Genomic DNA, 27,173 nt, shown 5'->3' with positions numbered 1-27,173 from the left:
TTACATCTCAGACTCCCTCAGTACTAACCAAGCTCCACGCGGTACAGTAGCTCACCGTTGATAAGTTGAGTGATTTCTCAGGGGCTGCGTAAAATCTGGGCCTGGCCAGAGAGACACATTTCCTCTGGCTGATGAGAGCCGGAGGCCTCAGCGTTCAAGCGTGGGAGGCGCTCAACTCTTGGGGAAGATCAAGTGTGCTCCCGCAGACTCCAAATCACCGGCCCCCAATTGCTGGGGAGGAACGCTACTCTACATGGCTGGCGTTAAATCACTGCTGCTGTGGTGAGGTCATCCGCTTGTCTTCCCTCTCTAATGGAGCGCTCAGCTCGCTAACATACGGCGGTAATGCGTGCGGACGGGGAGCGGGACGCACTGTGAGCTGCCTTCCGATCTTATTTATTTTAGCTTAGGGCTCATTTGAGGAGTTTGGGATAGGGCCGGGCCTGGGAGCAGGAGATGCCTTTGGAGTATGCTGTTACCACCACACACTTATAAGGACTCCAGAAGCTCACCACAGATGCCTGCACAGACGTTAGGTGATGCAAAATGGTAGCACAATGAGGTTTTTCAAGGGGCTGCCTCACTGTCCTTGGTCAATCAATACACATTCCTGTGCGTCCTTAATGCAACTGTAATCACTGATAGAATACATTTGGACACCGGGTTGGAGAAAGATTGAGCCTGCTAAAGTGACAGTGGATGGAGTAGTGGGGAAGAGAAACAAGGTTACATGATTTCACCTTAGCACTGCTATATACATTTGGTATATTTTCATGCTGTTGGTGTAAATGGACCCCTTGCCAACCTTATTAGAAAATGCAAAATAAAGCTACAGTTTCACTTCATTCAATTAATGCTGAAACTAAAGCCTCTGCCTGCCATAACTTCTAAACAGTCAGAGAAGAATTTCAAATGAGCAGTTTTGTTTCAAATTAGATTTCCAGAGCATCCGGCATCACTCCGAGAAAAGAAAAGAAAAGAAAAGAAAAAGGAAACGAAAAAAGTTGGGAATCAGTTATAGCTGATAACAGACAGACATCTCCCGTGTCTCTCTACTGTCTGTTTATGAGGTGAGGACTAATGGGACTCATCAGGACTGACAGATATGCTGACAACTGCATTTCAACTCAATTACAGTTCCACGGCAAAACTCCCCTGGTCCCCTCATGCCTATCACCCCTCTGCTCCCAGAGCTGTTGAGTGAAATGTGCACACACACACACACACACACACACACACACACACACACACACACACACACACACACACACACACACACACACCCACACACACAGGCACGCAATACATCAGTTTACTGAACAAAAGGTGCACAGGAAGGGTGATATTCCTGAGTTCAGTGCGGAGTTGTCTTCCCCCCACCTCTATTAGGATGCAGGGGGACTTTAACATTTTAAACTGGCACAATGCCAACGATGTGTTCTGTGAATATAATAACAAGTGGAGCCTCTGCTAATACTGATAACAGGTTGGTGACCTGAGACACATAATGTGGGATGGACACAGGAGGCAATAAACTCGACCATATGGTCCCTTGGGTGTGACTGGTTTCATTGCCAGAGGGAGACCAGTGACCCCACAGCCTCCCCTGATGACGACAGCCGCATGGTGTCGACTCTGTAGGGAAAAGACGGGAAAACAAAGCCTCGGCTCCTGCCTCCCTGCATCCCTCCCAGAAAGATGGGGGGAAAAACGGCTCAGTTCAGGAAACCCCTACCCATTGTTTTGCTTCCTCCATTAGTCGTTGTATCAACAGTTTGGTTCGCTCCGCGTGTGCCACTGTTTTTGTTCTGCTGCACCCCGGCTGACCCCAGTGCTCTGATGTTTTGACAGATTGTTTCAAAATCCCATCAAGGCAATTTACTGTTTTAACGTAAAGCAGCTACTTGGACAACACAAGCCAGACGGCACAAAGCAAATAAATCTGCCAAGTCTAAAATTAAACAAATCTGACGTAAATCTGCTGCCACAATTTGATCAGGAAATACTGCGAGGTGCGGCAGGGTGTGGTTATGTGTGGAGGCTTGCAGATAAGCAAAAGGTGTTAATAAATGTGATGTGCTACGTAAACAGCAATTTTTTGGCATGGATAGAGAGCTCGTAGAGCTTTCATCTAGAAAAACAAAATGCCTCTCACTATTCGAATAATTATCAAATGGAAACTTGCAGATAGTGTATGTACACCTTGTTTCTCGTAACTCACCATCATCTAGGTACATCTGGTCCAGTTCCTGGGGCTCCTGTTTGACGGTGATGGCCATCGAAGGGGGGCTGGCATCCTCAGGTACCAGGCTGGGTGAGCTGGCTGCTGCCTGACTGGGGCTGTAGGCCTGAACAAACGGGCTCTCCGCAGTGCAACCGGGGGTGGAAGGGAGGGATACTGGGGAGGATGAGGGACTGCTGTTGGCATAGATAGGGTGGTAACCATGGGGCCCTGGGCTGTTGAGGTGGTTGGGGCTGCCCTGGGAATGGAGCATCCCTAGGGAAGAGTTGTGGTCTGGCGATGCAGGGTGGGCGAGGTTGGGGCAGCCAGGATTCTCCTGGATGGGGGGCACCACGGGGCCTGGTGGTGCTGCATGAGTGGGGCTGTTGGGGAGGCACTTGCTGTATGCCACTGGGGAGAGGTCATGCAGGGTGGGGCTGGAGCTGGGGGGCGTCGATGGTATGGCGGCATGGCGAGGTGGGCAGGGAGGGTAGCCACCAACCAGGCAGGCATCTGGATCGGCTACAGGCATGATGGGAGTCAGCCTGGGCTGGTTGTAATAGGGCTTTGAACGCATGGGCAGTCTTGCAGTCCCCAGAGAATCATATTCATCATTGGGTTCTGTCTTTATTATCGGCACTGGGGGGAAAAAAAGTAGAAAGAAAGGTGGAGATATTAAAAAACGTGCAGGGAATCCACGTGGCGCAATGAGAGCACGAGTCAGACTGAGTAAAGCAGTGAGCAGGCACAATTGTGGCCACGATACCCTCTCCATAATCCAAACAAACAACCACCAGTGGATATGGGCTCGATGTCAACTTGGCTGAGCTCTCTAACAGAGAAACCCTCACGCCTCCCAACCGCCACCCCTCTTTACCACACCATGAAAAAAAGTAAAAGAATAGGGGGGAAAGAAAAATGGATGAGTCATCAGTGTGGAAAGCCACAGCTGGCTCTAATCATGAATAAGACCTATTTTCTTTGGACTCTCCTCCAGCTCTGATATCCAATAAAAGACTACTTTAAAGCACTGGGCTTCTGCTGTTGCTGCTGCTGCTGCTGCTGCTGCTCAAGGAGCCTGGGACCCCTAGGTTTCCTCCACACTGTGTGCAGTAATTGTTTCTCTCAGGACCAAAAGATAGAGGGAGTGAAAAAAAACAAAAAAAACAGGAGATGATTTGATTTTGATTAGGCCGCCTGAGCTCCTTAAGAGGCTGTAGAGCTGTGTCTGTGGTTTCAGGAGCTTCAGGCCTCAGCTAATGCAGGAGAGTGCAGCGACCCCACTTGATCATCTTGCCTTGTCTCTTCTAAATTCTAATCCGGTGCACACTGTCTGCGCCGTTTCCTGATTAGCTCTGACTGACAGGTATCATACGCTTCCAGTTCACTGTCAAGTGTAGTTACTGAGAACAACTTTCTATCAAATGAAAATTTCATGGCCTGGGTTGAGAGGTGGATCCACATTAAACAGCTCACTGGTGAGTTATTATGTAAGTACATATGCACAGACTGTGCCAGCACAAAACTAATAGGGCAGTGTTAAGATACCCAGATGCATAGCAAAGTCTTCTGAGTCACAATGGACACACTGTTTCTATTTCTACACATTGTTAAAATGTGTTAATGGGTGTGGTGAGCATTTGATGCCAGCCATTAAGAGTTTTTGGCTATACTTGCTCCAAGTGACATTTATTCAAAGGCGTACAGATGTCAATATGAATAACATGTCTGTCTAAACAGTGTGTTTACACAAAAGAACCTTTGAGATAGTAAAACCAAAGGGCCCAAATGAAATGCATGAAGTGTTAGTGTGTCATATAAAAAAAACAGGCTGTTTTTCAATGTTATTTTTGTGGGGAGTTTTGAAAAGACATTAATCGCGCCTGTAGCCTCTGGGGTGGCGAGCTGCGATGTGGTGATAACGCAGAGCAGGGAGCACATTTACGTCAGCCCTGTCTGCTCTCAGAGCTCGGGGACCAGGACTCGTGTCTGGAGGAGCATTGTAAGGTGAGTCCCATGATGCACGGGCCTCCTCTCTACAGCCTGGGGAGTAACAAGTGTGTCACATGGTGCACACCACATCCACAGTCACTTTGCCCAGTGATTCTCTTTCTCTTCGATGCCTTCTCTTGAGCGTGAATGGATGGCATGGTGCCATGGTGCCAACAGCATGATGTCACAGTTGTCACATGTGAAAAATTACCAGCTTTGATTATTTTCACATTTAAGCTTCAATTCAAGAATTGTCTTATTGTCTGTGAGTTGAAACAGACAGATCTTTTGATTCTTTTTTTGAGCATTAAGTTATCATCAGAAAACTAATACCGGCCGTTTACATAAAAGCTTCTAGCAGCAGCTGCTCTGCATGAGTGACAATGTTACAAAAAAGTAAATATTTTTTTAGGGCTGTCCTCATTTTGAGGTCTGTTCACCAGTCCTGATGTTTTCTGCCAAAGAAGACCAGAGTAATGAAAGAGGGAAATTGTTTGTGAGCTTTATCTGCATGCTCACATTTAGTCTAAGAAGTCACAAGATTTCCGGCCTGAGACCATAACCAATGTGAGAATTCAATTTGGGGTGAATGAGCAGTGGCTCAGAAGGGATGGGATGCTGTTGTCCTTTGCAGCCACACTTTGTAATCCAGTTGGAAATGACAGGTGTATTTTTAAAGTTAGAGTGTTTTTTGGTGCAGCTTAAGCTTTTCATTCCCAGTGAAGTGATTTGTCAAAATTATTTTCCTGTATGCCTTCTGGATATGAGCAAGACTGGTGAAATAGGAAATCAAATCACATTGGACTAATGGCCCTTCTTTAAAGTTTCTTTTTTTCCGAGCTTCTCTCTCCTCTGCTACAGATATAAACAGTGGTCTCCCTCCAGCTTGATCCATCTGTGTGTCTCCTTTCCACTTTGTATGTGAGCTGCAAAAACAGATTCACCAGGCGAGTCCCAACTTCAGCTGGCTTTTATTTCCTCCCAACCTGTGGGTTATGGCCCACAGACAGTTGATGTTCTGCACATGGTTTTCTCTCCATCTTTGGCAGTTTCCCCTCTGTCTGCTCGTATTAAAATGATCAGTCCTGATCTGGGTGTTTTATTGAGCACTCGTTTCCTCAGAAGGGGGGTCAGGACATAGATGTGTGGTTGTCTGTGTCTGTATCGGTGCATTTGGTTAGGAAGGCCAAGCAAACAGGGCTTATGTAGATTTGTGAGCTTGTAGCCATCAGACACAGGGGGATTCTGGGAAGCAAAGGATTCTCATTCTCATTTATGATGCTCGGTGGCTGAGATACGTCATCACCATGCCACTTGTGAAAAAATAAGGGATAGTGTTGTTGCAGAAATGCTGAACTCACCTTGTTCTAGCGGCATGAATCTGCAGTGACATTTAACATGGAGCAGGTGGTAGTTCATTAACTCAAAGGTACCTGGTGCACCATGTCCCACTGTGTAGGCAATCTGGTCACCCAGTATACCGTGGGTCTTAGTGTACTGTAGGTGAGTCTGACAAAGCCCAAAGCTGTAGACATGACAGAAACAGTTCAGTCTTTGTCCATTTTTTTGGAAAAACATGACTGTGCAAATATTTACAAAAAAAAAGAACAATGTGTGGTTCATCAACTTTTCCTACATGTGTCACAGAACATGTTTCTGACTTTCCCCTCTCCAACTCCGACCACAGACCAATGCAGCGGGGGGAGTCGGCACCCGTTTGCGTTAAGAATAGAACTTGATATTACAGAGGAATCTCCAAACGGCCTGTAAAAATAAAGGGGTTCCGAGAAGTTCTTCGCTCCAGCTTCGGCCATTGCCAGCACTTTTTTGGCGTTTGTTGTTTAATGTGGTTGGTGAAAACTGTTTCTTATTTGAAGAGCGACACGTCACGTCCCTACTCACGCAAGAATGATTGGAAGGGAGCTTGGAAAAGCGAGGCTCATTCCAGCAGCCAGACAAGGACATTTGTACTGTATGTACATCTCAACATCACAGACAAGCATTTTGGCTTAACATGCAAGCCACACTGCTGATGGTATATCTCAACATCAAATACCAACTTGATCCAGTGGATGAAGGCAGCTTTAACTCATATTCAATAACTTGTCATCAGCAAAAGATTGACATAATTAGCTAAGCTGTCCATTTTATGTATTTAACTTTAATGCATTCTTTAAAATTAGCCTTTAGGTTCATGGAAAACTGAGGTTCAAGTTCTTTTGTTCACTGGAGCCCAACTGAAGTATAGGACACTTGACCTGTGCTCTCTCACATACTCTACAGTGAGCACATTTTGAAGGGGGTGTTTCTGTATGGCCCACATCCTGTTTTAAATGTTCACAATACATTATTATGGCCATGTTTCAACAGGTCTACAGCACCCCTCTACTCATATCACTGAGCCTTATCAGTGAGAGCAGTTATGATTCCACTGCAGACTGTGCCTGATAATAATATGTTATAATTTCACATGGGATGCAGGAAAAGGTTGAGGGAAGATAAAAATCTGTTTGCACGTCTGAAACAATACAATCTCTATTTAACTGAGTGGTCTCATTGGAGCTGAGGGGAACAGTAGTATAGTGATACTTATTTTTTTTCTGCTCTGTTCCCCAAATGCAGGCATCAGTGCTCAGCCACAGTAGGTGCCAACCACATTTGCATCAGTGTCAAAGAATAACAAGATGATCATGTGATCTGAATGGAAAATAAAGGTGGTTTTCACTAGCATCTGTGTCCCAGAGAGTGTTTGCTTCATCCTTCCGCTGTTTCAAACAAGTCAGGCTATTTTGAGGGTTGGGTTTGCCTTTTTATAGATGAGCAGACACCAGAGTGTGAAAGAAATGTTCTCTCTAAACAACGTCAGTGACCACAACTGTGCTTGAAGTGGGACAGCGGGCCGGAAGAGTCTTTTCATACAAGCAAGCAAAGAAAAAAAAAAGTGTTGACAACAGAGAGAGTGTGTGTGTGTGGGTGTCCTCCTCCCCAGCCCACCCCGAGTACCTGGCCACAGTGTTAGTTGTTTCTCTCAGTGTTGACACACACACATACACATACACACACACGCAGTGAAACCCTCAAAAGCAAACAGCTTCACTAGGATTTCCTCATTCTTTGTTGCTGTATTGAAACCATGAATGTATTACAGTCATCATTGTCACAGAGGGCCTATTTACACTGATTATAACCTTTATACAGTATTCTTTGTGAATGCTTTTCAGTCGCTGAGAGCTGATTAGTCACTACAACAGCTAGTAGCATCATGAATAAGACATCACAAACATACATTTTGCCTTTGCGTTCTACATTTATAATTACAACTATGGTACTCAAACTGTAATGATACATTAGACTATAATAACGCCTTCAAATCAGAGTCTCATTGATATAGCGAGTTACAACACTGCTTGTGACTCTACTGGAGGAGGTTTCCTCACTGAAATGAGATTACATCTGCACCCAGGGCAGTTCAGCCTCAGCTGGCACCAGTTGTGATATTACACTGTGTATTGCCTCTTTGATTCAAATGCTGAATATTTGTTTTTAGAAATGCGCTCTGTTAGTATGTTTTAATGTGTGTCTTCAAAAGAGTGGTAAATCTCAAAATAGAGCTCAATAGCTTGTGATTCATGGTCTCTTTGACTGTAACACTTGTGAGTTAATTATGCTCCTTTAAGAAGACATTGGCCCTGCTTGTGTGGTCTACACTCTACTTGTGGTTTACTCGGCAACGAAAAGAGAGAACACAAGAGTCATCTTTTAATTAGAGCTGTGTTTATGCTCAGGGAAATGACTTAAGAGATGCATAGTGGAGGCCAGGAACCCTCTACATCTCTTTCTCTCTGTTTCTCTGTGGAAGTACAGTATATGAAATAGATATGCTATATATGGCCACAGTTTGTCTGACCCACACTGGTCCAGTTACCCATAATGCACTCGTTCATCATATAATCAGGCATCTCCAAATAGGGTCCTGCTCCACTTTCTCTCAGAGCCTCGTCCAAAATCCCAATCACTCATCTCCTGTGGCCATAAATACATCTGCTGATAATCTAAATGTCACATCTTATTAACAGCTGTGGACTCAAAACACAAAGCATGCTATCCCAGCAGCATTAGACCCATTAGACACTGATCAATGAAAACAAGATACCATTGTTTTGATCTAATGGATTTCACTGGTCATCACAGGGGGGAGGAGGCAGGTCTTGCAAATGCAAAGTTGCTGGTTGGAATCCGTGCACCAGCTGGGACAATGTGTGCGAGTGAAATCTGTGGGAGGTGGAGCATCACTGAAACCACCTCCAACAACTATTGTTCAGGTGCCAGAAAAGTTGTTTAGTGAAAGGTACTACACTCCCGCCTGTTTCAGTAAAGCTGCTCAACCGCCACCAGCGAAGGACTTTAGCACTATAAATGGGAAGCATTGTTTTGCTGAAAGAAGAGCAAACATGCTTCGTCAACCTTCTCTGGATACATAAAGATAAAATAACAGTCTCCAAGCTGGATGGTTGAAAGTGATACCAAAGCTGATATTTCACCTGCGCCTATTGTTAAGAGTAAATATCTCACAATGTCGTTTTGAGGCTGAACTCGTCTCTAAACTCTGAGCAACACATTCTTCAAATTCCAACGTGAAAGCCATCTATAAACACTGAGGCCAGGGACACATCATAAACACAGAGAGAGGTATTCCTGGGTTTTCAGGTTGCTACATGAATGACAGGGCAAAGCTCTGCTTGGTGGATGCATATGTGTGTGTATGCACGTGGATGTGTGTTTGTGCACTCATGTGCCGGTTAACCAGAGGGGCATTGTGTGAGGCCGGGTGTGAAAGTCAGGTCGCCGGGGGATTGACTTCTCAACATCAACAGCGCTCGGAGGCTCTGTCACTCAGCAGGTACACCTCATCACTTGGGAACGCGGTCTCACTACAGAATAAACACACCTCACATCTTCTGCTCTCACTCACGGGCTGCGGCCAAGTGGTGCCAGGCATAACGACACACACACACACACACACACACACACACACACACACACACACACACAAAAAAGCAGCCAAAAACTGGCCACAAATTTCACATGGCACATTGACAGCTACAGTAAACTATAAGCGGACGGATGTCAAAACCTGGAGAAATACTCTACATGATGAATGCAGTGTGTGCAGCTTGTGAAAAGCATACATGTCAATGTCACAGGCAATAAAAAGGTGGGAAATATTTATGATGATTACCATTAGGAGGCAGGTAGGTGAAGCGCTGGTACTGGCTCCTCTTCCTTTTGCCATTGCAGACGTAGAAGTTAACCTGCACCGGGCTGGGTATTCTCTGGTTCCTGTAGGGCGGGATCTCCACAACAATAGAGCTCTAAAATACAAATAATGTACAATGAGTCATTCTTTCTTTATGAGATATAAGCCTTCAAAAAAACAACAGTCTAAGTGCATTTACTCATCTGATTTCACATCATTCTCCAAATGTAAGTGTGTAGTACAACTTCCTGCATCATTAATTAACAGTGATGTTTATTTTGCAGCTGTCCTGCATTTAGCATACTCCTTCCAAGAGGCTGGACTGGGAGCCGGTCTAAATGGTCTCGTCTGGACTGTGTAGACACAGCAGTGGAGCCCATGAGGTTGGTCCAGTGGCCATGTTTGTCTCTGAGGAAAACCCCAGGGCTTTAGCTTTGTTCCCGTACAGCACGAGAGGAGAGAAGTAGCCGGCTTATTTGTTTGCACAGCCATGCCTCCCTATGGAGAGGCTCGTCTGTCCCCCTCCCCCCCACCTCCAGGCCAGACCTCGGCAAGTCTGGACGGATGTGAACTTTCGATTGCCTTCTCTCTGACAAGGGAGAGGGGACATGGAGAGAATTTGCCTGAGTGATTGTGTCCAATTCCTGGGACGGCTGTCACTCTTGTGGGGGCCAGGTTTAACAGGAAGCAGGTTTTTGTTGGTCATCACTGTGGATGGAGGGAACCGTGTTGGAGGGTCCTCAGTCCTGGTCTGCCCTCCAGATGACGACAAAGAAAACCTGCAGGTGGCTGACTGAGTGCATAAAGTGTGTGTGTGCACATGGTTTTGCCTCTCTGTCCTAACCAATGAAAGTTAGCACGCTCTGGATGTCAATAAAAACACAGTGAGGCAGGCAGGCTGGAGCAATTTAAGGTAGTCTGGAGGCGACTGACATAAGAGGAAGGCCAGCGCTCTTTTGCTGTGTCTCCCTGCTTGTTTGTTGGATCTACAAATAAACACACAGACTGTATTTGTCTTTCATCAACCTCATCTCACCACACTGCTGCCCCGGCCAAGCCTTGCACGCCCGCTAATTTTCCAGCATCTGGGACTCTAGCCATTGCACATCAGCCAGCCCTACAGGCCAATTAGACATCAGGGTCCATATTTACCCTCCTGATGCAACCAAGTCATTTACCTGAGTGAAATAACAGCAATAACAAGGACAAAAACACCCTCAAGTTGCAACATTTAGACGTGCATGGTTTATTTCAGACCCCGTGCAAGTGTAAATTGCCTCAGTTAGTTTACACAAAAAAGGGGGAAGTAGGGGGGCGGGGGGAGACGCCGCTGATGAAAGGCACCAGCAATTCAAAACATACTGTCATCACGCAGAAGCAAGCAGGTTTTTCGCAGATCCTGTACTTGACTCTGCACACTGAGAGCAGATCTAACGAACCTCAATGAAATCTTAATTAACTCCAGAGCACGACTAGCTTTCTGTGACACGTAGAACAACATTTACTTCATTTGCTTCCCTCTTTTGACGATCCCCTTTCGTTCCTTTTTTAAATGAACACAATCTGAATGTGTGATGGAGCGTCAGTAAAATGAGTGCGCTGGTTTATTTTCTCATTACAGCTCTCATGAAAAGCAGCAGGTAAAAGCAGGGGTGTAATCCACCCTTGGCTTGCACGATCCCGGCCCAGACGAGGTGTTGAAGTCCAAATCTCCACACCACAACACTTTGCTGTGAACTAAACGTCTGGCTATGCTGAGAAAGCTGTGGCGTTAGTTAGTGCATGTGTGTGTGACGCGTATATATGTGCGTGTTTATGCTTCCATTCTGTAATCCGTGAGTGTGTGTGTGTGTGTGTTTGAGATGCAAAAACAATATGACAGCCCCTGTTTACTCTGTGAGGGTACAGAGATTTTGTGAAAATTCCATTCAGGATTGCATGGGCTAATCATCATTGTCTATGTTGCAACTCGCAATGCCTTAGCAAAGGTTACATCATTACAGGGGACAGATGAGGAGGAGACAGAGAGAAAGGAGAAAGTGTCAAGGGAGATTGGGACTGAAGACAGCAGGAGCAATTCCAATGAGTCATGTCAGGTAGGTGCACTTACAGATTTGACGGAGTTCTTGTCAACTTTGGCTTCCGTCTCCCACAGATGATGTCCATCTATTGACAGAAGAATAAAATACATTATACAAACAAGATGGACCTTAAATGGAGGGTGGCAGATGACACTTGTATCGGAGAAAAAGAAGAAATGTGTGCTTTCAGGATGGGTTAGGGTATTAGATATAGCATTTTGTTCAGTGTAGTGTGGAAATTATTTCTCAATTAGTCAATAATAAGTAAGTAACAGCCATTTATCAAGCAGAAATGCCATCATTTGTGAAGTCTTGGACAAAAAAAGCAAAGCAAAACGAAGAAACTCTTATTCTAGGTTTTATAGAATCCAGGATGAGAGTTTTTCACTATTTTATGACATTTAATTGATTAAATAAGTGATACAATTAATTGATTTAAAAAATATCATGAAGTGAATAATTTATTACAGCCTTAGGTTAGGTTAGTGATAAATTTGTTTAATCTGATTTTCACTTGGCACTGCACACTCTCTTATTGAGTGTCTGCCTGATCTGTTTCTCACTATTATCGATTTGATACTTTTTGTTTTTTTATTTGTTTTTTTCCCTCTGATTTGTTCAATTCTTTCTTCTCATCTCCATCTTGTTGTGGTAAGGAGGTCGCTGCCATGCAATAAAAGACCTGTGAGCTACTGCAGCTGCTGGAAGCCTGCTGAAGCTCAGCGCACATTCTTTGGGTTTTCTCTGTGATTTCATGCCACACCTTAGCGAACAGACGCTCTGGGCTCTGCTAGGGCAATCAGCACCGACCACAGTGCCATTTTTTTTTTTTTTTCCTTTTTTCAAAACCGATGACTCATTAGGGCTGTCAGAAATAGAAGTGACACAGAACAGCCTTTGTGTCAGTGGTACACCATGTGAGGCAATAGCATGGGCACTGTGGCACTGCTACCGTATATTAGCGGGGGTAGGCAGGCAGCAGCTGTGCCTTTATGGATACAGCAGTAGAGTCATTGCTGAAACACTGGGCTATACTTCAGGGACAGGAAGCCATCAGATAAGATAATCAGAGTCAGTTTCCAAATAACTGATAGCAGAAGTCGAGCAGCTCTGGAAGATGTAAAACCCTTGTTTTTTTTTTTTTCTTCCAAAGCATTATGTTTTTCACATCATGCAGCAAGTGAAAGAATAAAGGATCCCAGTCACAGTTGGCTTATTATTGGTGAGCTGTGGTAGCGGGGGCGGGTGGTCAGCTTTATTATTCAGAGAGTGAACATCAGTAGATATCTCTTTCCAAAATGGCCATATTAAAACTGAGGGGAAGAGAAAAACAGACGGTGGACAGATCAGATAAGGGTTTTCTATTTGAACTGAGGGAAATAAGAGTTGCATATGGAGAAATGTGCCTCGCTGTAATAGAGATGATGTGAATGACTGGGGGAATAGAAGCAGGGTGATACGCCTATAGGACTGCCACGGGGCACAGCAATGATACCGCGCGTGTGGCAGACAAGGTGAGATGCTCCAAAGAATGAGGCACACGTTATGTGGCTAAGAGTATGGAAGGGCAATTAGAGTGAGCACAGACAGAGAGAAGGTCAGAGAAAGAGAGAGAGACAGAGACAAACAGAGGTGAGCGTTCCTCATGTTACGTCTAGGGGAACCAAGAGGGAATCTCACCCGCCTCCGCTCTGGGAGACACTCCAAGAGGGAAACCTTAGACTACGACGTCAACCCCAACCTCCACTAGTAAACATGTTTTTCAAACTTTTCTTCTTCCTTTTCTCTCTCTACCTTCCTCTTGATCTTTTCTCTCAACTCTCAGTCACGTTGTTCTCCCCCAAATCTTTCAGTGATTCCCCCGTCAGACGTAGCAAATCTAAAACCGAGTCTGAATTGGGATGGGGCCACATGTGGCATACCTTTGCGAGTCAGAGAGTGCCGTACGACTGATAACCACAGAACTTTCCATTCACTCCTTCTTCTTCCCTGCAACATCTGCAAAATGCTTCTGTTCCCGACAACACCTCCTCCTTCACGCAGCCTCCACCCACGCGTAATGCACACACGCAGATGCAGACACATGCACGCACGGAGCCACAGTATCCTCTACCTTTGTTCTGGCCTTCAACTTGAATGATAAACGGGGGGAAGCACAAAACAATAGATGGTATAGAAGCTGTGTCTGGAGAAGTCTTGGTATAATCCAGTCACATTCGAACATAAAATTGAATGGAGACATGCATGCACACAGACAAGTATAAATACACACTAATTCTTTCTGCTTGGAGGTAAACCAACCATCCGTCTGTTGCTCTACATGACTCACTTGTGCAAATGGGATCCACAAAGACTAACAGCAACAGAAACAACCAGGACAAACATGCTGTATCATCAATCAAATAGACCACATGCAGGGTGTGCAGGGTGGGGCTCCTTAGTTCACCATGGTGTAAACTTCAGTTGGTGAAAATCAAAAGGCAAACAACCCAACCACTCCAGATAGCAACTATATATTAAAAGAAAATAACGTTTGTTGAGTTTTATATCTAGCGCATCCTAATTAGACTACAAACTTTGTTTTTACACAGCCATAGATACCAAGTGACATCTTTGTCCTCACAATGACCTTACTTACTTACTTTTGGCTTTCCAGATGCAATTTTTCCTTCAAAAAAGTGTTGTGTGGTGCACAACAACTTCCACAGACCAAAAACAGTTCACTTTAGTATTTTTCAGAATGGAAAATATGATTCACGTGCTTAATTGCGGAGGTTGTCTTGTGAAACAACCCAGACATATTTTGCAGCTATGTCTCTTTTCCAGAGATGATTTTCTGGAGTATTTTTCTCTCTTTCCTGTTTACATATGTCAAGTTTATTTTCCATTTTAGTACCGCACTCTGCTACTGCTACCTGGACTGAAAATACTTCAGTAATTTTACACATATTTTCACAGCAATTACCTTGTTGTCCAATGAGGAGCAAAGCCAAAATGCCAATGGGGTTCCCCCATGACTGATCGCACAGGTGCAGCTGCTTTCCTCTCTGAAGCACCTGACCTCTGCCAATCTGAAGACTGGTGAAATTTGAGAAAGGTGGATCTGGTTCAAATTGAGAGGCTTCTGTATAAATTATGACCCGACAGTAGATTTGTGATGGTTTTATAGTCAGGAAGTGAGTTATTCTTGGTGTATAGCAGGGGAAGCGTGAGCTGTCTTGACCTGTGGGTGCAGGCTGAGGAGGACGGCGGGCCAGTAGAGTCGGGTTTTATCTTTGACTCCAGCTGTGTGGCACTGAGTCTGAAAATGATCTAAAGACTGGGAGGGATGGCTGGAAGACTTCAGACCTCCAGACTTTTACATTCGTATAATATTTGTGATCACAAGGAAGACATCAAGGATGGTAGCTCTCATGGTGTGCTGTACAGTATATCACAGCTCAGGGAGGGTCACTTCCCCTCAAATTGAGCGCAGAAAGATGCTGTTTTGGTATTTGTGCAGGGTCTTTTGGTATGTTTGCAGGCATAAGGGCACATGCAATGAGCAGCTTTTCATCAAGGTATAGCACTGTTCCTATTACATGGCGGGGTTATTCTTTAAGAGCGGCCCAAGAAAGAGCAATTTACACAATTGTCTCTCTGATTTGAACCATTTATCTGGATAAAACATGTTTAGACAAGTCTGAAGAGAGAGCAGTGGACAATCTAGACAGCTTTCTGTTATGATACTGATATGATCCAACTGATTTCTTTTGATGAATAGATGTGCCCAAAGCAGAAGCATTCCAAAGTGGTGCACTGGCCTATTACTGATATATTTTAATGAGCCAGAGACTTTGAGGATGAGAGGCAAACTTTAAGTTCTATTTTAAACAAGTTTTGCCTTAAACCGGACCCTATAGGTTTAACTTTCTATCCTTGTGGATCAACACACCGAAAATACAGGCTCAGCAAGCCCTACAAATCTCTTTAATGAGGGCAGTGACGTCTCAGCCTTCAATACTGTATGTTATGATTCACCCTTCACTTGAATTTGCCATAGGCAAGACTTGCAGTAGTTAATGCATGTTTTATTTATGGTGGGTGGCAAAAGAGTATGCAAGGCGAAGCCCCTACAGCTCTGTTGGAGGACTCGACTTCTGGAACTACGATTATTAAACATAATCACTGATTTTGGTGCAGTAATTAGAGTAGATACTGTAACTCATACTTCTGATCTCTAGCCTGAAGCAGGGGTGGAGGTTGGCTTTACACCGCCATAGTGCCAAAATGATGAGTCAAGATTTTGCAGGTTATTCTAGCCTAAGGCCAAAAGGGCAGTCTAGACATACTGCTAGAAGTACAATACATCGACCGATGTCTGGTGTTTAGACTTGCCCAAGGTAGAAGTGTTCATCGAAGTATAAACAGTCTTTGAATGAACTCAGAGCACAGTCTGTAAGGTCTGCGTTCTTTGAATTATGAAGGTATGAGAACCCAAATATTTCAGCCTGTTGCTGAGGAGTTTCCACATGACAAGAGTAATAGCTTAAGGGTATTGTTGTGGACTATGCTGTCCTAATGTTACAGATTATTCTGTAGCTCAGAATTCTCTTAGTCCTGGCTGTGAGTTGGACCAGCCTGAAGCAGAGGTGGAGAAGCTGCAGCCCAGGCTGTGTGGTGCTGCTGAGCTCCAGGCAACGCTCCATCCCACCAGATGTAAAAACGATCCAGCTCACCAGGGAATTCCCTTACCTCCCCTCTGAGTCAGAGTGTAGGCTTTCCCCAGCCCTCTCTCTCTCTCTCTCTCTCTCTCTCTCTCTCTCTGTTTGTCTGTCTGTCTGTCTCTCCCTCTATTTTCCCTGCCTCTAGCACTCATTCCATCCACGGAAAGCAGGGCAAGCCAGAACACACACTGCAATAGGTGCGCCAGGTATGTCCTCCTAGTGTAACGCCAAAAGAGCGGTTTGGGCAAACCAAAACGCTAACACAACCTCAACACATACACATAATAAAAATAACAGTAAAATTGAACCAAGCACAACAATGCAAAAGAAGATGGAAAGTTTCAGAAATGCCCACACTGCCGCTGGGTAAAGGGTACAACTCTCCACTGCAGATAGAAAAAAATGGTCGGGCCTATTAAAGATAAATGTCAACAATAATTACTGTTAAAAAGAATGTTTACATTACAGCAGGAACAAAAATTTGGACTTGAGGTTCTTGAGTCTATCATTATCTGGCTACAGTCTGATTAATTCGCTCTCCCTGCTATGTGTGGTCTGAGATGAACTAAAGACACTTGGAAAAGCAGTTAATCCGTTGAAAGAATAAAGTTTATTTATAAAAGTCACATAAAAACTTTTGTTGATACCCATAGAAATTGACCTTGACATTCATTAACTAAACAAGTGGCAACATGGACAGGGCAGGATATGATCACTTCTACACTCTAATGTCTCAGTACACAAGGTCACAAGTAGGATTTCTAAGAAAGTCCCACCTGTCCTTTCTGCCTCCCTTCTTCCTCTCCTCTCTCTCTTCTCAGTACCTACCCTCTGAGGGTCTTGTCTTTTCCGTTTCACCCCTCTACAGGGAATCCCTTGTGGATGACTCACTGAAAACACTTCCTACTGAACAACGCAAACAGGCCCGCAGGCTAACAGCAATGGTGCGCACACACGTACACAACAACAACAAACACACACTCGCACATGCAGTGGATGCAGAGAGTTTGCATCAGTTATCCTGTGGGTGACAACGTGGAGAAAGGAGGAGATGAATGTGATATTTGAAAAGTAGAAATAGTAATTATTTTTCAAGGCGCATTAAAGTCTCCCGCTGTGACAACAGCTCGGAGCTCTGCTCATTTGATACTGGGGACATCTCAGGGGGGGAGACAATCAAAACAACACAGAGAGAAGGAGAGGAAGATTAAATGGCAGTGAAAGGCAGATAGAAAGAAAGTATGGTTTCACAGTACAAAAAGTTCAAACAGTCAGTTACATGTTAACAAGTCTCCCATTTATCTGCTTTCCCATGAACAGATAACACCAGTCAACTATCTGCCCTTCAGCGATGTGACTATTAAAACACACAATGCTGTATGCTCACACCAGAAACATTAATATCAGGAAGATCGAAAAAAACTATTTTTGACTACAAAATTGTGTTTTTTAAACATCTGACTCAAAATTAAATGTAGCCAAGTTTTTTATTTGCCTTATTATGTATTTATTTTTAGTTTTAAAAAACATCTGTCATTCCCTATATTCCAAAATTCACCTATGATAGCTTTATTATGAAATTTTTATAATCTAATTCTCTTCTTCTTTTTTTTTAGATTATGCCAGTTGCCGGGGGACTAGTGGATGTTTTTGGTGTCGCTGTTTTCTTAACAGACACTGATAATGAGACAGTCACTGAAATGTTGATGTCATCCATTATTTAAGAGTTCAGCGATGAATTATAATCTGCAGGCAGTTCCAAAAACAGTCATCTGGGTATGTTTATGCTAAAAGCATCGACATCCTTGAGTGTGCAAAAGCAAATGGAAACAGTTAAAGAAATACATGTATTTATGATTTATGGCTGTCTCATTTGCACTAATAGGCTTTTGTGCTGTGTGTGATCTCCGTCTGACTCAACTTGGATGATTTTAACTGTATATAATTATTCACACACGTTGGATTGGGACTCTCAAAAACCGTCTGTTGCTCCTTAGGATTTGTGGAATTTTCTGGAAGGTGTTTATTGGAGTCAATTTTGGAAAGTGAGCAGCCGTCCTGACCTTTGATGGCAGCGACAGTAATGGCTGTCACCACTGTGGCAAAAGCAGTGATTGGTGTTGTGCTGTACAAAGAGCTGAGCTTTATGTACGCATGTGTGTGTCCCACTGTGTGTGTGTAAGCACATGTCTGTGAGCAGTAATTATTGCGGTGCTATGCTCTGTATTTCATGGGTGCATTTAGTCATGAACTTTTCCAGGGGAAAATAAAACCAAAGTTATAGAATAAATCTGTAATATAATTATAATTTTATTGGATTCTTTTTTTTCCTCATCCCAGTTTGGTCCTTCTAAATCAACAATCAGAGAAATTTTAAGTCTGAGAACCTTCATGAAACAGCAGGATTCTCTGATTATAATGCCAAAGGACAATATTTTGCAGTGTATTTGGGACATAAGTAGTTTTCCACACGTACTTGCTCATAGATAGTTGCCATTAGTGAGTGGTGTGTGTGTTCCTGTGTGTGCATGTGTGTAGACTGTGTAGGTCTGTCTGTAATGGGCTTTTTGACTTAGGAGACCCTGGAAGTAGTGGGTCATTAAAGTTTACATAAAAGCAGACTAAGTAGTAGACAGACAACCTCTCTTTCGATCTCTCTCTCTTCTTCTCGACACCACAGAGACGGAAAACAAACCACTGAAATGTCGATGGCAGCCACGAGTGTGGGGATCCCGCTAGTGCAGAGCTCCACACCGGCTAATGTCTTTAACGGGTATCGAGGATAGAGGTAAGAAGGACGGAGAATGAGGGAGGAAACGGAGAACCCAGGGTAGACGGAAAGGAAAAGGGAAATACAACCAAAAGGGGTCATGAGTCTCAAATAGCAGGGGGTGGAGAGGTGAAGGTGTTGTGTGTGTATGGGCTTTCCTCTCCAGGGGATCCCCCTCCATGACTAAGTAAAGCCAGGAAGAGGGAGACCCCATATTACCAAGTTCATCCACCTCCCCTTACCCCCTGTCTGCCTATCCCTTAACCCCTAAGGTGCTTAAGAGTACTCATACAGTGAGTCAGGGTAGGGAGACATTAGTGTAGAGTGGAGTAAGACATTGTGTGTTTTTAAGTAATGTTTTTTAGAAACATTTTCATTAATTTCAAGTAATTTTCTACTGACTCAGGCAACAAATTTAGTAATTTTCCAAGCAAGCATTGCATTCTCACCTGAATCACCTGGTGGTCCACGGGGGACTGTTGGTGCGTTCAAGCAGAGACAAGTAAATAATTGAAATGTGATTTGGGAGAAGTGGAAAGTGAAATTTCCTTTTGTACTGCACATAATATGATGATTTAAGAATATAATTTTCCACTGAATGGTTCGACGCAGCACTCATCCAGATGATCAAACGTTGAAAATGATTCTTTCATTTGGTTGCGTTTGCTAACTTTTTCTCTGGAAAAGACGTCAAGATGGACTATTTAAAATGTATTTACTTGTAAATGTTTTTGTCAGCGATTTATACATTTTGAGGTAGACAATAAATGGCCGAAGAGCTGTGTTGTTTAACAAAAGTTATGCATTGTACAATACCCTGAAAACCTCCTGGTGACCTCGGTCTAGGAAGGGAAAAATGTTTGGTTTGGTGTGAAAGGGGGATGAGCATTTTTATGTGTAACCAGTGGATTCTTAAACTAAAACATCACCAGGAATTTAAAAATCTATGACCAAATAAATCTTTGGAAACCATGAGAGATAAGAATCATCCATTTTCTGCCTCCCCCACCCTTTCTATCTTGTTACTCATCATCATTATAAACAACAGCATTGTATTTCAACAGAATTTAGAGGTGTCACTGTGCTTGACCTTTGGTTTGATTTAGTGCATTGAGGAAATGCTCATTGACTTGCAAACTTGATCAGTGGTATTTTAATTATTGCTCCCTCCCACAGAGAGAGGAAATGCATGGCCAAAAAATCTGGACAAAAAAAAAAAAAGAGAAGGGAATAGCCTTTTCACCATGACTCAGACAGTGACATGTGGCCGGGGGTGAGTATCCTCTAGGATACATCAAAGAGGGAGCTACAGTAGTGAAAGTAAACGAGAGGGTTAAATGTCAAAAGCAAAGGGAGTGAGGGAGGGAGAGACAGCGAGGGAGAGAGGGAAAGTGAGAGAAAGAGACGTTGCACATGCCCTGGTTGTGATTCATTCCTTAACTTGTGGCAAGCACCAATGAACAGGCAATGGAAACTTCAGCAAATGTAAATACGCTTTGGTTAAAAATATAGTGGCTTAATGCACACCACATGTGGCTCTCTGGCAAGGCCTGCTCTATTTTGACGGGAGGAGACAGTGAGGAAACGGGACGGAGGCAGGGAGGGAGAGAGACATTTGAAAGAGATATTAAGAGGGGAAATTGAGAGGCAGTAAACATTGGTCTGGTGATGGCTGCTTACCCTGAGCCTTCTCCACAAACACCACCTTGGAGTCGGGGAGGAAGTTGAGGCCACTCAAGAGCATCATTTTGCCTCCAGTGACAGAGTAACTATCTAAACTCTGCTTCTCCACCAAGGGAAGCTCCTGAGCTGAGCGCTGGGCTGTTGGAGGGAAACACACAGATACACATCTCAATACAGTGTGTAAGCTCACATAAGCTTACTGCCTGATCTCCATCCACTCCAAAAAGCAGCAAGCCCAGCATGCAGCCAGTAAAACAGCAGTTCTTGGTTAGAAAAACAGGCTTATCAACTTTATTATGATGATTTCATGACCCCTAACTAAGAGGTTTTCAGCCAACAGCTGCTCTTTAAATGACATTGAGGCGGACAAAACAATATTTTCATGGTCAGATCCTTACTCATTATTTTCCATTAAGTAGCTTACAGCCAACCACCTGTCTCTGCTTTCTATTAATGTGGCTAGCTAGTCACCTTTAGCCTCTGGGATTCGGCGACGAGATTCACAGCCAGAGACACATATACTTATCATCACGTACGTAGCTGTGCATTTCATCTATTATCCCATTGTATAATTTTAGAATAGGAGTCAGCTTAAGCACTTAAACTTTCTCTGTAATGATGAACCAACTCGAATTAAAATCCACTTTGGATCATAAACTATAATGCCAGCTCTGTCTCACCATCTAACTTTAATTGGCTTCCTTGGGTGCAAATAACATCACACCTATATACACAAATGAATAACAAAGAAAACAGAGGTTTCTTTCAATGTGCTCACTCCACCATGCCAAAACTGGGGCTGGCAAATGACCTTTGTGGAACCTGTGCTAATGGGGTAGTCTTACCACAATAACTTGGGCATTCAGTCATAAACTGGGAATTGAGATAGATAACACGTGTGTCTGGCATCATGTACAATGCATCTATTGCTTTGGCAAATTACTTTGATCACATAAAGCTTATTGGGTGCAGAGGCACTGAATTTGCTCCAGTAGGTAATAAAATAGTAGCTTAGTTTATTGGATTACAACAATAGATGCCACCTTTTGCTTAAGTGAGCCAAGAGAAAAGGCGTGCCAGATTGTGAGTTTATTTCTGTGTGTGTGTGTGTTCGTGTGTGTGACTTACAGCATTCAATGGGGTTTGAAGTAGTCTGTAGGGACACTGTCCTGCCGTTGGGCTGGTTGATGTGCACTCGAAACACCAATCTTACACGCGTGTTCTTACGTCCGATGTCTGTTTCCCCTTTGCGAAGCTCAATGTCGGAATTACGCAGCTTCAGGATCCCTGCACAATCAATTCTGGGACAGAGGCAGGAAAGGGCGAAATTTAACAGCATATTTCAAAGATGATATTATACATAACAAGATAAAAAGGTAGAGTTTAGTGTATTTGGTTTCAAGACAGATCGTATTGCTTATACATAGAAAGCATTAATCCCTCCATTCTCTGCTATTACACAGTGAATACTCACATGTGAATACACACATGATACTACAGAAAGTTCTGAATGAACAAAAGCTGAAATGGGAGCAGAGTTGATTCCTTGACTCTGGTTGCTTCAGCTGAGACATTGAGCCGAGTTGCTGCGGATTAAGACCCGCGGTGAAGTTCCCGCTGGTGTTACAGATCATGCACTGGAGGTTCACTGGAGCATGACCGTGTCATTATTAATCCAGCATGTCATCAAAGACAGAGTTGGACATTAATGACTTCACATCGCAGTTTTAAAGGGTCACAGTGGTCCAAGAATTAGCAGTTCTCTGGAGGAATCCACCATCAGCAGCAGACAGTATACACAAAGTCACTTTATTGCTATCTGAGAACACCAAGCCTCTCCCATCCCTCCAAGCCTTACACATCATACATTTAGGGTTTAGACCTCTGTTAATCATTGCCACGTGTAGCAGCAGACCCTTTAGTCAGCTGCCTGTCTTTATTTTTTCATTTCACAATTTTGGGGGTAAGGAGGTGAATTTTCTTTTCCTTCTCTTAGTGGAAAAAGGGCATTCATTTTCAGACATGGCCTTTTATTAATTTAAATAAAACTATTGTGGCTGGTAAAAAAGTGAGGGAATACGAATGGGACCTGGTTTGGCATTTCAATTATTTTACATGGTAGCTTTTTGGGCACTATTCCTGGAACATGGTAAATGTCAGGTTTTATACCAAGTCTTTTCTCCCCTTGACTTTGGTTTGGATAAATCAGAAAAAATAACATGTTATGCTGACTACTCACTCCTTATCAGCCACACATGTTGTACATGTTCTGTCATGCATAGAGTTTTTAAACAAACCCAAAATGATGGACGCTGTGGGTGAGTTTGTAGTCAGTTTTCACAGCCTATAACCTGAGATGTAGGGGAGATAAATCTTCACCAAGGAACTGTTTACACTAGATGAAAGCTATTCTCATACTTTATGCGTATGAGATGAATTTTCCCGGAATAGGAAAGAAATACAGATTGAAACTGTCTGAAAGTTTGACTGTAGCTCTTGACTGTCTGCATCCCACACAGTGAGCAAATGATTGCTGGCACGAGAGCAAAGAGATGGATGCTGCATTATCAAGATAACTGTTAAACAGTTCAGTGGAAAGAGACAGTTACAGGGTTTTCTTCGTCTTTGACCTTTCAGATACTTGGTAGAGAGAGAGATAGAGAACTTTCACTCCTCTTCTTTTTAGCGTGTGCTGACGACAAAGGGGAAAGGAAACTTCCTCTTGAATACTTTTTGTAATATCATATTCATCCTGAGGGACACGTTAAGTCAAGTCAATTTAGGGGCGCCCCTAAATATGATACAATATAAGGGATATTGCGGTATTGTTGGAAATGATATTGTAAAGCAGTACGAATGTTAAAATCATCCAACCGTAGAGGGCCACTGTCCAGTCAGGAAACTCTAATGTCCTATAAATATCGTGCATTTCTCCAGCATTCAAACAAACATGAGGATGTGTCCTAACACCATAGACATGCATGAAGTCATTACTGATTCCTTTAACAAAATATTCAAATTTGAAACAGTGAAGAATGAACTTGAGGTGAAGTAAGAGGTAACGGCCTTATGTAACCTATGTTCGGATACAGTGGTTTTATCCATAACACAGAGTTCTGGGCCCAAGTCCAAAAAAATTCAGTGCTGCCTAGTCTGAGTGGAGCCCCAGGACAGGAGCTATATTGCCTGGACACAGTGCAGAGCACAGCCCCTTGGATTAGAGCAAGTCTGGAGGGAGGATGAAAGAAACCAAGGCTGATTCACCTCAGCCTAGCAAGCGGATGCTAATGTTTTTGAATCCAGTTTATATTTAGGGGAGTACTCCATGTGATTCGAAGCACACTTTCACTTTCACAAAGTGACATATGTCTGACTGAGCTCATAGACCACCAGGACTCGTAATGAGGCAGGCAGCCACCCCAAGTGACAGAGAAAATTAGCTTGTTAGCTAGCTCATCTTATGGCAAACACTAACGTTAGCTGGCAAATATTAGACAAGTCTAATATAATGGGACTACATCATTCTGGTGGGCCATGGGACTCTTAACATTTCATGGCTCTAGACTTTTTGTTCTTTTTAAGATATTACTTTTGCAAAGCATTCCATGAAGGCTTCTAGTTTCAACTGCACGCCCTGCACACATTGGTCAGAATTAAGTCATCCATAAGTACTCAGTGTGTCAACACTGAGTACTTCTTTTACTTCCTTGGAAATCATGCATTTCTTTGGTTGAAAGCATTCTGTTTATGAAGGACTATTTAGAAGTGTGTCCTGTACAGTACCTATCATCAAGCATTCTGTTTGTAGAGCTAAAGCAAACAGAAAGGTGCAGAGAGAGATAAGTGTGTGTATGTTTTTGTGGGTGTATTTTAAAGTAGGGGTTACCACTGTCAAATGTGGAAAGAAAAACATTGATAGGTGACTTATGGGGCTCTAAGTGCACTCACATGGCTCTCATGTTGTTTTCAGGCAGCAGAGGGATCTCCAGAATTTTGGTGTTGGATTGCATGACTTCATGGCTGGCGGTGGAGACGGTTTTGCCGGTGATGCGGTGGACCTGGTAGAAGGCATGTGGTCGCAGGAGGCGGTCGTCTGCGGTCCCTATGAACAGCTGCAGGGTGAGCGGCTCGCTTTCCATGTAGCCATAAAGCTGGCGAGAGAACAAAGGGACCCAGGTGAGAGGCAACATCAGGTTTTAAGACCCCCAACTCAGGCAACCCCTCATTTAGGAAATAGAGATTGAACACATCGGCTACTGATAGTTAAAGGGGGCTTTAATGATAGCTCTTAACATGGTAGAGGGGCTGCAAAAATCAGCTCCTTTTGTTTTTTGAGTTTGAGACCTTATTTCAGTGGTCTGGTGTTCTTTTTGAGCTACTTCTACATTCCTTTAGGGTAGGGTGGAAAGAAAAAAACCTTTTTTGATGTTTCTGATGTCTGTCTTGGGTAGGGATCTCCTGGGTACAGAGACATGGGGGCTGATGGAGGGGCTGGCTTGCCATCACTTCACTGTTCATTAAAATCGCACTGCTGCTATTAAAAAAGTGCCTGGAGAGAGGCAAGCAGTCGACAGTGACTCAGTGGAAAGTGACCCTTACAGAGACAAAATAAGAAATCAGGGCAATCATCTCAGGTCTGCCTCAAGATGCAATGCACACAGTCTATAAAGTTTATGAAACTGATGATTTGGCTAATACCAATTTCCCTGTATAAATATAGCCTGCAACTATGGGATAAAATATTTTTTTTTACATTTGGACAATTAACACAAACTGTAGGCTACTTTAAAGTAAAATATGAACATACATATTTCACAAAGGTACAGTAGTTGTCAAATTCAGGGAACTTTACACTTAAATAAAATAATGGCAAAAACCTTCATGGAGCTTGGCATGCAGACGGAATCCAGCCCCTTTGCCTTTGGGCAGTTATGAACATGCATTATGATTTCCATTAAAGCTCAGAGACTGTTTCCCACTGTGATGAAAGAGACTCCTGTATCAGAACCACCACTTCAAACAACTACCACTTCCTCTAGAAGACCTCCATTAGCTGCTACTGCTCAAGTAATAAAAAGATCAAATCTTTTCAAAAAAGAGAAGAAAAACTCCATCGCCATGCATAGTTTGAAAAGTACTGTTGACTTTGGGGTTAACGACACTTCAAATATAAACTGTAGCTGCCAATTTACATTCAGCATCCCTGGATAATTTTCTGACAGTGTAACATTTGATGATTTGTAAGTGTGTAATGGCTCAAAAATATGAACACACAGACAGGGTTGCAAATTCCAAAGTGTGGTGAAGGACAACTGATACTTTATGAGTGATTTCTGACCAGAATAATTTGCCAACCAAATGTGGATTTCTGGTGGAACTGAGTCTTACACTGCAGACCTCCCAGGATACGCAAAGTGGTCATACAGTATAGTCATACGGGCGGATGTTGGTGTGGTGAATCTCTCCAACCTGAAAACCATCAGAAAATGCAGAATCCATCTGGTTCAAACCATAAGAAAACTGAGAGGACTAACTTCTAATAATGTGGACCTCCGTGGATCCACCCAGGTGGCTACTTGACCGCGTGTGACATTTACTATGAAGGATCACTTACTCTAGACCAGGGCTCGCCAAGCCACGGCCATCTGAAAAATCCCACAAATTGGTCAAGTACCGCAGCACACACCACCGCATCGCTTCGGACCAATTTTCTTTTAGCTCCATGAAAACAGTGGTACCGTCAAATGGAATAAAAGACCCCTGTTGTTTATCTAACAGACTGAGTCATATAACAAAATGTAGACCACATGTAACCTATGACATAATCTGATTAATGGGTTTATAATTACCTTTCTGAGGGCGGTCAGGGATGGGAGGGGTGTGAGGAAGAGGACGGTCGGTGGAGGACTGGAGAGCTACGTCATTAAAATTCTGTGGAAATTAGTGCTTCAGTGTCATGGACACCTTTGATTTGAGAACAAATTTGTCTGGTTTCTGTAGTAAAGGTTGTCTGGCCTAATAATAATCCTGAGGATTAAATGCCTTTTGTCTGTGCTCGATGACAGATTTTTTGGACTTGGGACAAGGCAGAGGATGTGTTCTTTTTCTTCACAGTTAAAGAATTTACAGTTTTAATTATGTTGAATGAAAATAGAATATGACTGGTCATTAGAGTGGAGTTTATAGCCATATGTTTCAATAATCTCAGCACCAGTGATTATTTGGCTTTGCTCTTTGATTCAGATATCAAGGGACTGCAAAGGGAGTGGTAAATCTAAGGCTGTCATTCATCTCCATTTCCAATCGTCCTATTTTTCTCTCCAGCTCCACATAGTGTCTCTAGCAGCTGTCTTGACCTGTGAGCTAGTCACACATGCTAGTCATCAGTGAGTTAGGCCGAGGTCAGGAGCTTCTTGAAGTTTTGGCATCCCAAGGGACCACTTCATCTATGTGGTGATCTCAC

At 43.4% G+C, this 27,173-nt stretch overlaps 1 protein-coding gene across 2 annotated transcripts in view; it reads right to left on the bottom strand.

Moving 5' to 3' along the window:
- LOC104926509 (nuclear factor of activated T-cells, cytoplasmic 1) overlaps positions 1-27,173 on the bottom strand; it is a 58,888-nt gene that overhangs the window by 18,278 nt on the left and 13,437 nt on the right. For both annotated transcript variants that reach the window (XM_019269200.2, XM_010740379.3), the window contains exons 4-9: positions 24,659-24,861; positions 21,839-22,011; positions 20,708-20,848; positions 11,581-11,636; positions 9,453-9,585; positions 2,222-2,860 (exon numbers count right to left, since the gene is read on the bottom strand). In XM_019269200.2, coding sequence (XP_019124745.2) covers positions 2,222-2,860; positions 9,453-9,585; positions 11,581-11,636; positions 20,708-20,848; positions 21,839-22,011; positions 24,659-24,861 — 1,345 coding nt within the window. The remainder of the gene's footprint in view (positions 1-2,221; positions 2,861-9,452; positions 9,586-11,580; positions 11,637-20,707; positions 20,849-21,838; positions 22,012-24,658; positions 24,862-27,173) is intronic.

This window comes from Larimichthys crocea, chromosome XIII (assembly GCF_000972845.2).
Source record: "Larimichthys crocea isolate SSNF chromosome XIII, L_crocea_2.0, whole genome shotgun sequence".
In the NCBI taxonomy this organism is placed as follows: Eukaryota; Metazoa; Chordata; class Actinopteri; family Sciaenidae; genus Larimichthys; species Larimichthys crocea.
Note: the sequence above shows the minus strand (reverse complement) of the source record. Positions and strands in the feature narration are given on the sequence as shown.